Source organism: Leptinotarsa decemlineata, unplaced genomic scaffold, assembly GCF_025532065.1.
Source record: "Leptinotarsa decemlineata unplaced genomic scaffold, Ldec_3_MD MMD2_tig00002974_RagTag_RagTag, whole genome shotgun sequence".
NCBI classification, from domain to species: domain Eukaryota; kingdom Metazoa; phylum Arthropoda; class Insecta; order Coleoptera; family Chrysomelidae; genus Leptinotarsa; species Leptinotarsa decemlineata.
The window spans coordinates 13,622,930-13,640,673 of NW_027412578.1; the positions used below are offsets into that span (position 1 = coordinate 13,622,930).

General features: G+C 37.9%; 2 protein-coding genes across 4 annotated transcripts in view; one reads left to right on the forward strand and one right to left on the reverse strand.

Moving 5' to 3' along the window:
• The window catches only part of uex (metal transporter uex), a 61,309-nt gene extending 56,221 nt beyond the window's left edge, over window positions 1-5,088 (forward strand). For both annotated transcript variants that reach the window (XM_074177552.1, XM_074177553.1), the window contains one exon: window positions 761-5,088. In XM_074177552.1, the coding sequence (XP_074033653.1) occupies window positions 761-1,030 (270 nt within the window). In that variant the 3' untranslated portion in view covers window positions 1,031-5,088. The remainder of the gene's footprint in view (window positions 1-760) is intronic.
• A 3,936-nt stretch (window positions 5,089-9,024) lies between these two features.
• Window positions 9,025-17,744, reverse strand: part of Sam-S (S-adenosylmethionine Synthetase) — a 32,935-nt gene continuing 24,215 nt past the window's right edge. For both annotated transcript variants that reach the window (XM_023161694.2, XM_023161693.2), the window contains exons 7-9: window positions 17,167-17,385; window positions 10,950-11,266; window positions 9,025-10,044 (exon numbers count right to left, since the gene is read on the reverse strand). In XM_023161694.2, the coding sequence (XP_023017462.1) occupies window positions 9,939-10,044; window positions 10,950-11,266; window positions 17,167-17,385 (642 nt within the window). In that variant the 3' untranslated portion in view covers window positions 9,025-9,938. The remainder of the gene's footprint in view (window positions 10,045-10,949; window positions 11,267-17,166; window positions 17,386-17,744) is intronic.

Below are 17,744 nucleotides of genomic sequence, written 5' to 3' on the forward strand. Positions count from 1 at the left end.
TCTAAATGACCAAAATTTTGGAATTCCGATCTTGAACATCTAAACTTCATTTAAATTTGGTTTAAATTTGAAATTTTGCCATTGAAGTTAATATTCCGACTATAAATTTTCAAATTTCGATTTCGAGCCTGAAATTCTGACTTTGACCCTTGGAATGTTCATTCTAAACTTTGAAAGTTGGAATTTTGACTTGAAATTTTGGAATTTAGACTTAAATTTTGTTATTTTGTGTTTTGGCTTGATAATTTAACATGAATTTGAAATGTTGACTGCCAGAATTGGAATCTCGATCTTTAATCCAGGAATTTTAACTTCGAACATGAAAATTTGCCTTTAAATTTGAAATTTCGGCTTCAAATTTGAAATTTTGGCTGTAACACTTTGAAATTCCTCAGTTGAAATTCCGGCTAAACAAACCTTACAATTTTGGCGTTAGAATTTGGAATTTGTACTTTGGAATTTCATTTTTACCTTTCCTGATGTTGAAGTTCTCGCAATTTTGAATTTTAAAATGGATTCTTCAATTTACGAATTTCGACTATAACTTGGAATTTCTATAGTTAACCTTATTATATTTCCAATTACAAATTTCTAAAATGGAAATCGTTAGGATGTAATTTTTGGTTATTAGTGATCAGTAGTAGGTCTCTATTACAGTAACAACTTGTAAGTTCATTCAGATACACATTCATACGTATCATCTCTTGTTTTTTCACGAGTGAATCTATTTATTATCATGGTATTTTCCTTCCTGTTACAGCTCTTGCACTCTCTCGACGAAGACGACGCCCTGAGCACCGGCAGACAGACCCCCCGTCGCAAATCCTCGAGAAAGAGTCAAGAGATAAAAGAGAACGCCTCGCTTCAGACGAGCCCCAAGACTCCTTCTCACTACAGCGCTGCAAGTCCTCCGCATCGTCTCAGTCCGCGCGACATCAACGGCTCCCTCAAGTCGAGCCCCGTAGATGACATCCAAGTCGTCGGCGGAGCCAAAGACGAGGAGATCTCGCTGCTGCCGAAACGTTCATAACGAAATGCTTTGGCTCTATTCATGTAGAGCCGCTCCCGACTACAGTACTTAATTTATTTTTGTTTTTGGTTCGTCTCTGGGCGCGAGGGTCGGGTTTCAGTGTCAGTCGGAGTAATAGCCAGGCACCAACGAAGTTGTCATGCGTTTATGCCAGTCGGGGTGATAGCTGGGTAGTTGGAAAGGGATTGGACTTGGGTGCTCGGTTTCCTTACTGCCTGGTCCCGTTTCTCTGAAATTCACATTGGATCAAAATAACAAGTTTAGTAGTATTCATACGAAAATATTGTTGCACGTAGGTAGGTAGGAGTTGAAAAAAGTAGGCCTGGTAGGATATGTTTACTTTAACAATCACAGATGAGAGCAATAATGTCTGCGTCTTTGGATGCGGGCTTCGAAAATAGCCCTGCCGTGAATCGGAAAAATCCGGATGTTTCGACTCTGTGCCAGAATCAGCTTTTCATTTTCAAAATTATTATTTGCAGTTTTTTCGAACAGGTGTTTCAATGGAAGAGTTTGTAGTAGTTATAATGAACCTTTCAATTTTCGAATTGTCGTATACTTCTGAATCAGTCGATTTTATAGCCTGTATCTACTGTCTTGGTATAGTTCAAGAAGTATACTCATTCTTATGGCATTTCATTAGTACTCTAAATGAAAGTGTGGATTGGTCGTGGTAGGTCAAATGTATCGGTTACCACTATCATCGGAATATATTTCAGATTTTCTATTTTTGTCATAGTTTCAATTGACAACAAAGTCGGTAGTTCAAATGTTCAACGTTCAATACTTTCATACCATCTCGATATGCTTTGGCTTCTAGTAGTTTAAACGTTATAAAATGTCTCAAAATGAAACTATGTTGACATACCTGTTGCTGAAAGTTCAAATAACTTCTATCTTATCAAGCTGTATATAATAACCTCTCGGTTCAGAAAAGAGCTTTCTAGGAACAGTAGTTCAAATGAACTTGATATGTAACATGTAACTTATATCTTCAAAAGCCAAACTACAAGCTTTGTTTGTATGCTTTTACTGTCCTCATGTATTGTAATTATGATTAATGTCCATCTATTGAATTTGAATTGTTAACTATACACAAATCATAGTCACGGTTGATGTGCACTATGGTGGATATTAATTTTCAGTATTATCATATAAATCTGCCAGTAGGTTAAATGACCAACTTTGAAAAACATTCCTTAAAATTGAGAATGCTTGGAATTGGTTGAGTCATTCACATACGTACCTTGATAGTTAGTTCAAATGCCCTCTTGTCAATATTGTTACATATAAACATAAATTTCGTGTTTGATAGCTTGATTTAGTTCAAATATTCCAGTAATTTTGATAATCCAGTCACTTTCATCATCAACATTAGTTTGAATAAAGGATAGGCAGTAGTGCAAATGCTGGAATTGTCGATAGTTCATGTTATTTCATGTCCATAATTGTTTCATGGCACACCAATATTAAACCACTTCAGTAGTTCCAATACACCATTGATTGCAAGCATCTGGATAGGTGGTAGTAAATGAACGATAAGTAGTTCGAATGAACTTGTATAGCACCAATAAATAAGAACATGCCTTTTGATAGTACCCTAAATCTGTCTTTGTCAATATTGATTTCTGTGTCAACAGTTTTTTGTTAATTCGCTCTGCTGGTGTCAACCGTTGCTTTTGTAACTGGAACAATCGAACTATTTCACTTTTCAGTTAATACTTGAAATCAGATTTATTTACATTTTGAAGTGTCAACTGTTGGTTTTGTAACCGATGCTTATATGTTAGTTCAAATGTCCCAGTTCAAACTTGGACATTTGAACTATTTTATTTTCGTTTCAGTTACTACTCAAAATCAGATTTATTTACATTCTGATGTATTCCTAAAATTGCTATGCCTTACAGTAAAACTATTTCTTTATTGTAGTTCAAATCCTGTACCGAGAGAGTAGAAGTACAGCTTTTCCCAGATTCATCATAAATTTCTTCAATTTGTCTACCAAGTCGGTAGTTCAAATGTCCCAGTACCTTTTTTCTTAGTTTTTGAGACGGGAGTTGATTCTGGCATCGTAGTCTATCAAACATAAAGAGTGTATCAAAGATCCCTAGTACTTCCCCCAATAATTCTTTTAGTGCCTTATTTCGGTGAAAGACAAAATTGAGATTGCGATAATTTGTTCTTATTTTTTTTTTGAATTCTGCTTACCAGGAGTCAATTGCGTTGAGGCATTCACAAGGGGTATTCCATAGCAATTAGAAGTTGAGTTTTTGTAGTTGGAGTTTATATCGGAATGCCCCGTACGTAGATTTAGGTGTTGTATGTTTTATCTAGAATTAAATGACTTACGGCATGTTTTCATGTCCCCCAAGACATCGAGTTTTTAGATTTGGAAGGATCGAGTTCAGTTTTCGTTGTTTGTGTTTCAATGTTCTTTAAAACATAATAGAAAACCCTTGTCCAACAGTTTACATATAAAAAAAAACAATGCCAAAAGCAGTCGCCAAAATATCCAGGATTTTCTGGTTTCATTGAATTTTATATTAATGGCGAGTTCACTTTTACTCTGTAAAGTTTCCGATGGGGCAGTTTACTCAGAAATCACACTAGACGAACAATAAGAAATAGGTTTTGTACTCTGTGATATCTGATATGCTGTAAGCAATTGTTTATTTATGTGAAGAACGCCATCTGATGGATTTGTTTTTTGATTTGAGTTTTTTCTGTCGGGAAGCTGTTGTAACTGAAAATTTCGGAACCAGAAGATGTCAGGGGAGTATTCCAAATCGCGTGGTATTCAGTTTTGCCAACCATTTGGAGGCGCAAGTCTCTATGATACCGAGACAAAAATTCCACTACGGTATAATTAGAAACGCGCTTGCGCAATGCAGAACTTTTCTTGGTGTTCTATCCACTCATTGTCCTCTATCTTCTTCTTCTTCTTTTTTTATGGTCTGCTTCCCTTCGGCGCAGTAGACCAAATTGTCCTCTATATTCACGTAACTACAGTGTCATCCCTAAGCTAACAGAATGAAGTCGACATACGTATGTAGGTATTTTTATTTATGTCGTGTTCTCAAAGACAGCGTTGCTCATCGAAAATCGTCAAATTCCCCAACGCACTTCGAAATTCCTTGGACCTTCCCACACGCATGCTCGGTATCAATTAAATGGTTCTAGAAGAGATGAATATTACTGGAAATCTATCCCATCGCCAAACCGTCATTTTTAACACCTCGACACGTGCTTCGATAACCAAGTTATCATCTTCAAGAGGAAGATTTGATCTTCCTCTTGGAGATAATGGTTATCGAAACATGTGTCGAGGTGTTAAAAATAACAGTTGGGCGTTGGGATAGTAAGTTCATTACTACACCAAAGTTTCCAAACACCGCATCACAAGTGCATTTTTTATTTTCTTCCACAGGGTTTATGACCATTTGATTCTTATTAGTGAAAGACTTATGAAAACATTCATCCAAAACTAAACATGACTCTCTAATTAGATATTATTAAATCCAGTTCGATTAATTTTTTATCCATGATGTTGAAGTTTTGGCTACATTCGCCTAAATTTCCGCTACTCCATGACATTCTCTATGGTTGGCAACACTGGTGGTAGTTAATCATAACCTCTAAAATTTGGCAGTTGACAGCTAAGTCTCTTCTTCCCGAAATTTTCACGATCTATCCTGCCTTGATAATGTTTGAAGTAGGTGCAACAAGATATATTGTAACGCGATGGAGCATTTCATATTTCCAAAGGTTTTTCAAGCAGCTTTTAGTTTCCTCATCATTAATATATTGTAAGAGTTCAGATCGCCTAATATTTTTATAAGAAGTATTGTTTAGGAAAGAGCTTAATTTTTCTATTGTTACTTAAAAAGTGTACTTTTTTGTTTTTATGTTTTCGTCCTGTGAAATAATGATTTTTATGCTGATTGTTAACTATTTTTCAATTGTTTTAAACGTGAAGAATCCAGTTATGAATGGTGCTTTTAATTTACTGTTGAATATATATATTTAGATGCAGTTCAAATAAAGAATTTTTGAAAATTTTCGAGTCGTTTTTATGGTTGGGTGTTTATGTACGCCAGGTCGACTTGCCTCAGTTCGACGTCTTCTTGCAGGAAGTCGGATCTAAGGAGGTTCCACATTTTTTCTCTTCGGCTCTGTAAATCCAATGAAACAAACTGTGAACATTCTTTCGAAACCTTTGGTGAAACATTTCATAGAAGTATCTATTAGGCGAGTTTTATATACGCGGTGAGACTGTTGAAAAATTATGTTATGTTTAAAGAGTTTCAATATGTGAGACAGAACGTCTGATGATCATACAGTATGACCTAACTAGGACATTTGAAACAACTGTTACTAGCGGCGAAGGTTCTACCGATCAGAAAGTTGTCGAAGTGCTTGAAAGGATGGTAGTCAGTTGGCGAGAGGTCTGGAGAATATGGTGGGTGACGCAGAACTTCGACGCTCAATTCGTTTCATTTTCGGACGGTGATTTGTGAAACGTGCGGACGGGCGTTGTTGTGGAATCATACCAGTCGCTGACCACCATACAATAACCATGTTTTTTTTTTCGGTAGATTTTTCGCCTTTGGGAAGTGCCTGGATGCCTAACGACTGTCATCAACACTATCATTGCCAAATGTCTGGTTAATTTTACTCTCATGGAATAACCATATACAACGGTTACTAAAACCTGATAAAATCGAATAATCTACTCTCTGGACCAAATTAGAGAATGATCTGAGAAAATGTATATTCAACATCCTGTCATTGCCAATTAGGTATTCAAATGATTTCAAGTTATTCAGGAGAATAAGTAAATATCTCATTACAATAAAGCCCAATAAACAGGTACTCATAATTTTTTTATGACAAAAATCTTTGTGAGATTTGTTAACGTTAATTTCGATGATCATAATAACTGAATTTGTAGTGTACCGTAGTGATTTTGAATTTGTTTCCATGTTTTATACTTAATGGGTGTTTTCAATGTTTTAAGTTTGTGGGACTACTCATCCAGACCACCGCCTTATTGTAATAAGTTGGATATATTATATTTTTCGTTGAATTTTAGATACCAAAACACATGTGTTTTCGTATAAAAATGGAACCTTATCAGCTTTCAGAAATAACCTTAAGGTCAACAGAGCCAAGCCATTTAAAGGAAAAGTCATTAAAATTAACTGCTTGATGCTAAGACCATCCGAGATAGTCTTCATGTTTTATACAAGACAACGAAAATATAAAAACCCTTGCAGTGACATCTATATATCAGTAGCAGACTCACGACATTAAAAAAAATGTCGGGGACTAGACGTGAATTCTTGCGGACTTATTTGCCGGACCATGAGGTGGCGATAAGAGTACCAGTCTTGGAAACAATTTCAGACTTTCCGATTGGTAAGAATTTTCTGAGATAACGTTAATTACATCCCCAAACAGAGTTGAGGTGGAGAGTTTTTTATGGAAAGATTTGAGGGAGTTGTGCCCGGAGATTTGGTGAATCCAGTTGAATTTCCTACAGTAGCTAGAAATTGTAGACCAAACTAAATGAAAAAAAATAAATACCTTCAGCTGAACGATCCCTTATACAAGGGTGAATTTTTCTGGTGCGAGTAAACTGAGATGATTATTATATATCATTAGTAGTATATAGGGATCGCCATTTCGGACCCGACTGTCATTCATTACATTATTTGATATCAACAAAATCTATGAGCAAAACGAAAGAGTTGCAAAAGTTGTCAACTTCTACTTGGAACAATTCGAACAACGAGCTGTAGAAGATTCGCTGGTCCAACCCTCCTACTGGCTACGAAACCTTCGTGGACTGGAGACACAAGGAGGAGGTTTTGGCAACTACTGTTGCATTTATTCCAAGTTTTTCTGCGAGCGAGTGTTATATTTGTTCATATTTACTCACTGAAATTATATAAAATATATGTAAAATAATGACATCAATGTTACGTAAAAATCAGGTTGTATTTGTGGCAGACATTTCGCTATAACAGGGATGTAAGTTTTACGTAACATAGTTACATAACATGTATTATCAGACTAAATTTCAGGTATAAAAACCTGCATACCACGGCTAATAAACCTGGAAACATCAGACAATTTGTTAGACACCAGCCATGAACGCCTACACATCATGAAAATGCATAATACAGAAGCGGTAACTACTTGCAGATAGCCTGAAGATATATAAGAAAAATAAATGCATCAATGCATGAGCGCAATAGAAATAGAATATATGACTAGCGCAGTGATATAACTTTTCACAGAACTTCTTTCATCATCTTTCACTAAAAAATTTGACCCTCCTACACTTGCGAATATGGCCACTGTAAAAATCTGAGTATATTATTTGATTGACAATATTCCTTTGTCAGTCATATATTATTCGTTATGGAGTATTGAAAGTCCCACAAGTTTTTCTTTCCCTTCGTGGAGTGGTTACCTTTAAATGCATCCGACCAATATGATACAATTCATGGTTGATTTCCAACAAATAAGGATTGACGCCATAATGGACTTTGGGGTGACATCGAATGTCTTGGTGGGGATCAAAGCGCATAATCAGGGCATTTCTGAAAATCAAAATTTCAAGCATAATAAGAAAATGTAACCTTGGATAGATACTTACTTCTTTGATAACTTTGACTTTATTTTTGCATGGTCCATTTTCAAATAAATACAGAAAAATATGTTTTGACAGTGTCAACACACTGTCAAAACACACAGGGCGACTATAAAGAAATTATCAACTCTCCAGTTTTTCTCAAGTGTTTCCAACTATATAAATGACTTTATTTGAACTGGTTTAATACACAAAGATGGTTTCTCCCTGTTTGAGGTTTGTTCACTAGATGGAGTTGAAAGTACTTCACTCTAGTTGATCTATGGAGGGTAAAAAGAAAACAGTCTCATATGGAAGGAAGCTTAAAAAAGTGTCCAATTTTCAGTAGCGAATAACAGTAACAGTAAATAAAATTCAAAAACCCTTCAGAATGGCACAGGATATGATATGAATTAAGCAGTTATTAGCTGATTGAACTATGTTGAGTTAGGAAATTTAATGTCTTTAATGACTAGAGTAGTTAGTGACAGTGTAATATCCAAGACCTCACATGTTTACGTAGTCCAAACCAATTTCGTTAACATAACCTAAAAATATTGCTGTAGTTCGTGCATTTTATTTATTTATTACTTTCTAAATGTTATATTGATCAAACGTTAAGAAATTCTAAGCAAACAATTGATCAGTTTTAAAAATGCGCCATAATAAGAGACGGAAGTTCTTTCGTCTTCTTTTTTTTCTCAATCTTATTCTAATAACTTTCAGCGCCTTTAAAAAAATTCACCCTGTTGCTACTGTAGCACCCTTATTTAGCACAATTCAACAGACAGTTTTTCACAGAGAAACGGTTCTCCTTACCTTTACCCTGTACCCTCCATATACTGAACAATAGTTAACCATAGGGATTATAATATGGACTGGTCGTGACGTCACTTTTACATATACTTCAGCTACGGATCACACAACGTCTTGGCCACTGTTTTACAGCATAATTTGATAAATCAAATCCCAAAATTTTCACAATGGAAATGGACAACACATGAAACATCATGACGTAAAGTTCTTCTTCTTCTTATTGCTTCCTGAATCACGGGCATTTGACCAGACGTTGAGTTCATGAGTGGCGCAAATGCCAAGACATGAATCTTTTCAGTTGTTTTGGAGCCAATGTACTCTCTTCAATGGCCAGTTCATATTTTGACGTCATATCTCAGTGACGTCAACAGTTCAAAGTACAGAAACATGGAAAACGAGGATTACTTGTAATTTCAACTAACGTTACTGTAGTTTCGTCCTATTTTCAAACTAGTACAATAAATCAGTTTATTGCATTAGTAATTTTTTTATGACTGCAAATCTACGTGAGGTATCAGGTTTTCAATGAACAAAAAGAAACTTATTTATAAATTTTAACTTTATTTGTCAAACTTACACAAGAAAAAGCATAATATTGATTGCAAAGAATACAATATAATCTAGTACGTTAAAAGTGAAACAGACTATAAAAGAAATTACACCAATTTCACATCTACTTTTCAGATAAAAGTTGTACCACTAAAACTGTATATATTTTATTTCCATAATAAATTATGTGGTCACCTTAAAATACAAACATTTTAGTTATCAACTATAGTCTAAATTCTACAAGAGTTTAACCAGTTGAAATATATAAAAGTAACACTAGAAGTTGGTTATTCCTCACTTTTTTCGGAAATGCCCTGTCAACAAACTCTAAAAAGTAGGCAGGAGCTCTTCTAATACGAAAAATAGATTTATCACAATATAAAAGCATTGAAGTACAACCAGTGTACCAGGAGAGAAACACGAAAAGGTTAATGTCCCGGTGACAGAAGCGTAAGTGAAAATTTGGTCTTTCGAGCCGGATAACCCGACACGAAGGAGTTCCCTCGATTGATCGATTAGAAAAGACCGTCTCTACTGATCGGTCAGCGCTCGGGGTGTGGGCCCCGTTCCCGGTACAGTCCGGAGTGTATACAGAAATGCTCTTTTCCAAATTATTTTCTCGTAAACACAACACAACGTGCGAGTGAAATACTTGAACTTGAAACGGAACGTTTCGACTCACACTGAATTGCAGCAACGCCGGGTGCGCCACTGTGGCCTGTACGGGGAAATCGGGGCGTAGTTCCACAGTCACTGGGGAGGCGGCGCCTCGTTCCAAGCGGGGAAAGAGGCGTCGCGTGGTTCTCAAGGTTCAGAGCGCCAATCGCAAAGATTTTGCTTATGTCTTACTAACTACGGCTACGATGGGAAAGTAGGAAAGGGGAGGGGAAGCGAGGAGGATGAGATTCAATTCAGAAGGAGGGGTTTGGGCTGCTCCCAGGAGAAGCCTTCACGGCCGAAGTGGCCGTAGGTGCTGGTTCTCTGGTAGATGGGTTGCCTCAGATCTAAATCCCTGGAAAAAATGAAGTATGAATTATAAACCATGCAGTTCATTTCAAATGGTGTCATTTGTATTATTTCCAGCTAATAAGAAAACAATTCACTGGAGTAATTATGTGAAATTTCAATTATACACGACCTTTTGTTGTTGTGCAAAAATCTATGGACGTATAAGTTGGTTATATCGAAGTTCTTTCATTTTATGAACTGAAATACATAATTAACAAGATTTATATGTAATCCTGCTCTTTAATACTGTCACCAGTAAATTTTGGAATGTTGGTCACATTGAAAAGCACCAAAAGAGTCACTGAAACTTTGAGCAAGAAGTATGCTTATGTATTACACATTAATAAGTTTTGTTGATATTTGATCAGCTAAAAAAGTGATTTCTTTCATTTCATATACTTGAATGTACGATAAACAAGATTTATGTGTCAATCCTGCTCTTTTTTACCAATACACCAATAATTTTGGAACGTTGGTCACATTGAAAAACACCAAAAGAGTCACTAAAACTTTGAGCAAGAATAATGATAATGTATTACACATTAAAATGTGACTCATCTGTTATTCTGCTCTATTTCAAACTATAACCAGTGAATTGTTTAATGTTTGACCCACCCCAAACGGTGCGTGAAAAGGCGGAAGAACTGGCCGTAAACTCCCATGTGGTGTTTTATGGTTTGTTTAAAACGTATTGGAAAGGACAAAAAGCCTGAAAAGTTGTCGCATATAATTATTTGAAAGAAGATAATTAATGCCAATATTTATCAAATATCATAATCCAGGTCTATTTAACTAAACTGCTTTTCTGAAACAATGTAAAATTTTTATCGCAGTTCAAAAATGAGTTGTTCTTGAGCTACTTTGATAATGGACCATAGGATAACTGAATGAACAAACAGAAATACTCACTTGACAATTTTTCCGGGTCTCAGATCGAAGTTGTTCTTGACGATGTCGAGGAGCTCCTTCTGTGTTTTCTTTGATGTTCCGTAATCGAATACTGAAATGGATAGGGGTTCGGCCACGCCGATGGCGTACGAGACCTGCACCAAGCATCTTCTGCAGAGGCCTGCCTTGACCAGAGACTTTGCCACCCATCTGGCGGCGTACGCAGCGGATCTGTCGACCTTGGTGAAATCTTTTCCGGAAAAGGCACCTCCTCCGTGCGCTCCCCACCCTCCGTAAGTGTCCACGATGATCTTTCTGCCGGTGAGACCAGCGTCACTCTGAAAGAGATCGGTGTCTTCAGTGTTGGATACGGTGCTTCGTGAAAATTTGTGGAGTGTTTCGAACGTTCAGATCTCGGTTGACATCAGTATTACTCAAGATAGCAAATACTCTATTAAAAACATCATTACAATACAGATAGTTTGGCAACAACTCCCCAAATACATACTCCGGGGTGGGAAGCAGAATAAAAAATATATTCAGGAGAGGTGCTTATGACATGCCCAAGTTCAGATGAAAAACTTCACCCCTTGCTTCTCATGTGAACCTACTATTCTGTAGGTCGAGTATCTGCCACACGTATCTACATAGTTATAGTTTCACATGAGAGGCAAGGGGTAAGGTGTTTTTCACCTGAACTTTGGTATGCTCTTTGTTTGAAGGTGATTGACAATGTTTTGTGATGAATTTCACTAGTTCGGACTTCCATTGTCTATTATATAAAATGATTTGAAATCCCTGAAACAAGTAAAAAAGAATAGTTGAAAATAACAATTATATTAAGCAACAATAAACCTGAAATGAAATGATAGTAAAATAACCTACAAGTAAAAATATAATAATTGAATAAATAAAAATTAAAGGAATGCAAAAAAGAAAATAATAAAAATAAAAAAGTGTAGAGATTCCAAGTCACGTTAGTTCACGACGTTTCGATTGTTGGTATCTACAATCGTCTTCGGGTGATGACTGGACTGATTCCTCCGAGAGATGACTATTTTATAGGTCGTTGAAATACTTTCACTTTCTCTACTTTCCATTTTCCGCTTCACTGATTCCGTGAGAGATGACCGATTTGGCGGGAGTTGGTCATTTCTCGTTTGATGATGGGTTTCCATATGTTTCGTATATCTACGCTGGCCTGGCTGAATACGTTGTTGGACAACATGTATGCGGCTTCCTTAAATTTTCTCCTGAACCAATGTTCCTCTCTGTGCAAGATCTCAGCTTGGGACCACTCGATGTTGTGTTGATGGGTCCAAACATGGTCTGCTATTCCTGATTTGCTGGTTTCTCCTCGCTGTGTGTGCTTCTTGTGCTCGGCAATGCGAATATTCAATGGCCTCTTAGTTTCACCAATATAGGATTTTCCGCACTCACAGGGTATCCGGTAAATGCAATTCTTGGAATCGCAGTCCGCGTTTGGGGGCCTGGTTTTCGTGAGGCTGCTACGGATAGTGTTACCGGATCTGAAACAGGTTCTAATGTTGTACTTGGAACTAATTCTTCTTATCCTCTCCGATAATCCTTTGATGTAGGGAAGTGCAAGCACTGGTTGTGACGGCTTCTCTTCCTTGCGAGGCTCCTGCTGTCTTTTGGCCAAAGTCTTTTCTACCATCGCTTTGGAGTATCCATTCCGCTGAAGATCATTTTTGATGATGTCTAGTTCCTTCTCGAGACCTTCCTTTGTATTACAAAGCCCAAAAGCACGATCTAATAGAGTCTTGATAATTCCTCTTTTTGTCGATTGATGGTGGTTGGATTCGTGGTTCAGATACTGTCCCGTATGAGTGGGTTTTCGGTATACAGATGTTTCCCACTTAGTGTCGGTCCTCTTCACCAAAACGTCTAAGAATGGCAATTCATTGTGGATTTCCTTCTCCATTGTGAAAGTGATGGAAGGTCTCACGCTGTTGATGTGTTTCAGAAAGGCGTCTAGTTCAGTATTCCCATGGTTCCATATTATGAAGGTGTCGTCAACATATCTCAACCAGACTCGAGGTTTCTTGTGGGCTTCTTCAATGGCCAGAGTTTCAAACCACTCCATATATATGTTGGCTATGACTGGTGAAAGTGGCGATCCCATTGGCAGTCCCTCATCTTGTGTAAAGAATTCGTCCTTCAGTTGGAAATAACAGTTTCGCACACAGCATCCTAGTAATTCCATAATTACTTCTATAGGTAGATTCGTTCTCTCTTTCAGGTTCCCGTCTTCGGATAGCTTTCTCTGTATGATTTGGAGTGCTTCTTCGACCAGAACGTTGGTGTAAAGGCTTTCCACGTCGAAACTAATTAGTTGATCTTCCTGTGTGACTTCAATTGACCCTAGTAGTTCGACAAAATGTCTTGAATTCTTCACAAAAGACGATGTTTTCCCTTGTAACGTGACGTGACGTAACGTGACGTGCTTGAAGATCCGCCAAGACATGGAGAATACCCACAACAGAAAGTGGGGGAAGTTAGTGAGGAAACAATGCCCAAATACAGACCGAAAACAGGACAACTATGAAGCCACCAACGTCATCAACATGAGTTCCCGCCCGCTCACGGGAATAGAGGAATCCTTGTTGAGGAAAGGCCTGAATTTTGCCATTACGCCAACATCTGTGCCCACTTTGGAGATAATTACTGCAGTGGAATCCACCAGTTCCCTCATTGACCAGACCGAGGCAGAAGAGTTCAGATGGAAAATTAGAGAACAGCTGGATCGAGAACCAGTTCCAACATCTAACATCAGCAAGGAAGAACGTTGAGCTCTGAACGGCCTACGTAGAGACAACACCATTAAGATCCTACCTGCAGATAAAGGAAACGCTACTGTGGTAATGGATACCGTTCTCTACGAACAGAAGATCGAAGAGGTTCTGCAGAAGGGACGATACACAAAGATCGTACGGGACCCAACTGCATCAATCGAAAGGAAGTTGTACCAGATTTTGAAAAAACACCAAGTCTATTTTTCGGACAAGGAAAGATCATGCCTAACACCGCACCACAGTAAGCCCCCTCACTTGTATGGTCTACCCAAAATCCACAAGAAGGACGTTCCGCTTAGACCGATCATCAGCTCCAGAGATTCGGCTACTCAAAACTTGTCTAGATTTTTACTTCCCTTAATACAACCATTACAAGGGAAAACATCGTCTTTTGTGAAGAATTCAAGACATTTTGTCGAACTACTAGGGTCAATTGAAGTCACACAGGAAGATCAACTAATTAGTTTCGACGTGGAAAGCCTTTACACCAACGTTCTGGTCAAAGAAGCACTCCAAATCATACAGAGAAAGCTATCCGAAGACGGGAACCTGAAAGAGAGAACGAATCTACCTATAGAAGTAATTATGGAATTACTAGGATGCTGTGTGCGAAACTGTTATTTCCAACTGAAGGACGAATTCTTTACACAAGATGAGGGACTGCCAATGGGATCGCCACTTTCACCAGTCATAGCCAACATATATATGGAGTGGTTTGAAACTCTGGCCATTGAAGAAGCCCACAAGAAACCTCGAGTCTGGTTGAGATATGTTGACGACACCTTCATAATATGGAACCATGGGAATACTGAACTAGACGCCTTTCTGAAACACATCAACAGCGTGAGACCTTCCATCACTTTCACAATGGAGAAGGAAATCCACAATGAATTGCCATTCTTAGACGTTTTGGTGAAGAGGACCGACACTAAGTGGGAAACATCTGTATACCGAAAACCCACTCATACGGGACAGTATCTGAACCACGAATCCAACCACCATCAATCGACAAAAAGAGGAATTATCAAGACTCTATTAGATCGTGCTTTTGGGCTTTGTAATACAAAGGAAGGTCTCGAGAAGGAACTAGACATCATCAAAAATGATCTTCAGCGGAATGGATACTCCAAAGCGATGGTAGAAAAGACTTTGGCCAAAAGACAGCAGGAGCCTCGCAAGGAAGAGAAGCCGTCACAACCAGTGCTTGCACTTCCCTACATCAGAGGATTATCGGAGAGGATAAGAAGAATTAGTTCCAAGTACAACATTAGAACCTGTTTCAGATCCGGTAACACTATCCGTAGCAGCCTCACGAAAACCAGGCCCCCAAACGCGGACTGCGATTCCAAGAATTGCATTTACCGGATACCCTGTGAGTGCGGAAAATCCTATATTGGTGAAACTAAGAGGCCATTGAATATTCGCATTGCCGAGCACAAGAAGCACACACAGCGAGGAGAAACCAGCAAATCAGGAATAGCAGACCATGTTTGGACCCATCAACACAACATCGAGTGGTCCCAAGCTGAGATCTTGCACAGAGAGGAACATTGGTTCAGGAGAAAATTTAAGGAAGCCGCATACATGTTGTCCAACAACGTATTCAGCCAGGCCAGCGTAGATATACGAAACATATGGAAACCCATCATCAAACGAGAAATGACCAACTCCCGCCAAATCGGTCATCTCTCACGGAATCAGTGAAGCGGAAAATGGAAAGTAGAGAAAGTGAAAGTATTTCAACGACCTATAAAATAGTCATCTCTCGGAGGAATCAGTCCAGTCATCACCCGAAGACGATTGTAGATACCAACAATCGAAACGTCGTGAACTAACGTGACTTGGAATCTCTACACTTTTTTATTTTTATTATTTTCTTTTTTGCATTCCTTTAATTTTTATTTATTCAATTATTATATTTTTACTTGTAGGTTATTTTACTATCATTTCATTTCAGGTTTATTGTTGCTTAATATAATTGTTATTTTCAACTATTCTTTTTTAATCATTCTTTTTTACTTGTTTCAGGGATTTCAAATCATTTTATATAATAGACAATGGAAGTCCGAACTAGTGAAATTTGGTATGCTCTATCTGCAGTTAATTCATTATGCTGTCTGTCTATTGCGCCACCTACAGACAAAGTACGGAAACAACTCCACAAACACATACTCCGGGGTAGGAGGTAGAATAAGAAATATATTCAGGAGAGGTGCTTATCACATGCTGAAGTTCAGATGAAAAACTCCTTACCCCCTTGCTTCTCATGTGAACCTACTATTCTGTAGGTCGAGTATCTGCCAAACATATCAACATAGTCATAGTTTCACATGAGAGGAAAGGGGTAAGGTGTTTTTCATCTGAACTTGGGCATGCCATATGCACCTCTTCAAAATTAATTCAAATTAGTCATAAGTTCTATCCGCAGTTAGTTCATTGAACTGTCTATTGCACCTCCTACAAAGTCCGGAAACAACTCCTCAAATACATACTCCGGGGTGGGAAGCAGAATAAAAAATATATTCAGGAGAGGTGCTTATCACATGCTAAAGTTCAGATGAAAAACTCCTTACCCCCTTGCTTCTCATGTCAACCTACTATTCTGTAGGTCGAGTATCTGCCAAACATATCAACATAGTCATAGTTTCACATGAGAGGAAAGGGGTAAGGTGTTTTTCATCTGAACTTGGGCATGCCATATGCACCTCTTCAAAATTAATTCAAATTAGTCATAAGTTCTATCCGCAGTTAATTCATTGAACTGTCTATTGCACCTCCTACAAAGTCCGGAAACAACTCCTCAAATACATACTCCGGGGTGGGAAGCAGAATAAAAAATATATTCAGGAGAGGTGCTTATGACACGCCCAAGTTCAGATGAAAAACTCCTCTCTCCTTGCTTCTCATGTGAACCTATTATTCTGTAGGTCGAGTATCTGCCACACGTATCTACATAGTTATAGTTTCACATGAGAGGTAAGGGTAAGGTGTTTTTCACGTGAACGGGCATGTCATATGCACCTCTCCTCTGTGTTTACGCTTGTACGCAAGTACTTTACTTGGTTTCAGTATGGGATTGATCAGAATAGTACCTATCTATTCATCTTCAGATTTTCATGGAAATATTTTCCAGCAGCTTGACTCCATTAACGTTTCTCGATTACATGCCAGTTCTAGAAACATGTGGATTCGTTTTCATTCGTTTTCCGATGGCATTCCAGAATAACTTCCCAAATTTTTGCTACCGCAATGTGTTACCAATTATTGGTGCAATAAACAAAAAATGTATCAAGGAAAAACTACTTAGAATTACATTATTAAAGTTTCTCAAATTATTGTTTTCACTTATTCATAACCTAACCTAAGTTTCAGGTAAAGCCACGAAGCCTGTTTTGGACATGTATCTGCACAATTATTATTACCTGTGGTCCTCCAATAATGAAAAGTCCGCAAGGGTTGATGTGGATGACAGTCTTATCATCTAGATATTTGCTGGGAATCACTTCTTTGATTACTTGTTCAGTTACAGCGTTTCTCAAATCTTCCAGAGAGATCTTCTCGCTGTGCTGCACGGAAACTACTACTGTGTGAACTCTTTTTGGAATGCAGGCACCTTGTTCGAAAACATACTCAGCAGTGACCTAAAATCGACACAAAAAACGTGAGAGTAGGTCGAGCGTAACACCGTGAAAGAAAAATTGGGAATATTTAATTTTTATTAGAGACACACCGCCAAAATTCTTGGGACCACCCCTTACGTTTGTCTAAATGAGACACTTATTAAACGTCAAGAAGCATATTACAAAGTACATTCAATTTGGTTCCGTGACCAATGCAAATTGCCCGAGTTCAATTAATTTTGACTGAGCAAGAAAAAAATACAAACGAAAAATACTTTAAAACACTTTAGAGCAAAATGAAAAATGCATTAGCACTTGGTGTGACTTCCCCTGTTCTGTAGTAAGGCGTTAACTCGCCTGTGCATGAAGACAATAAGGGC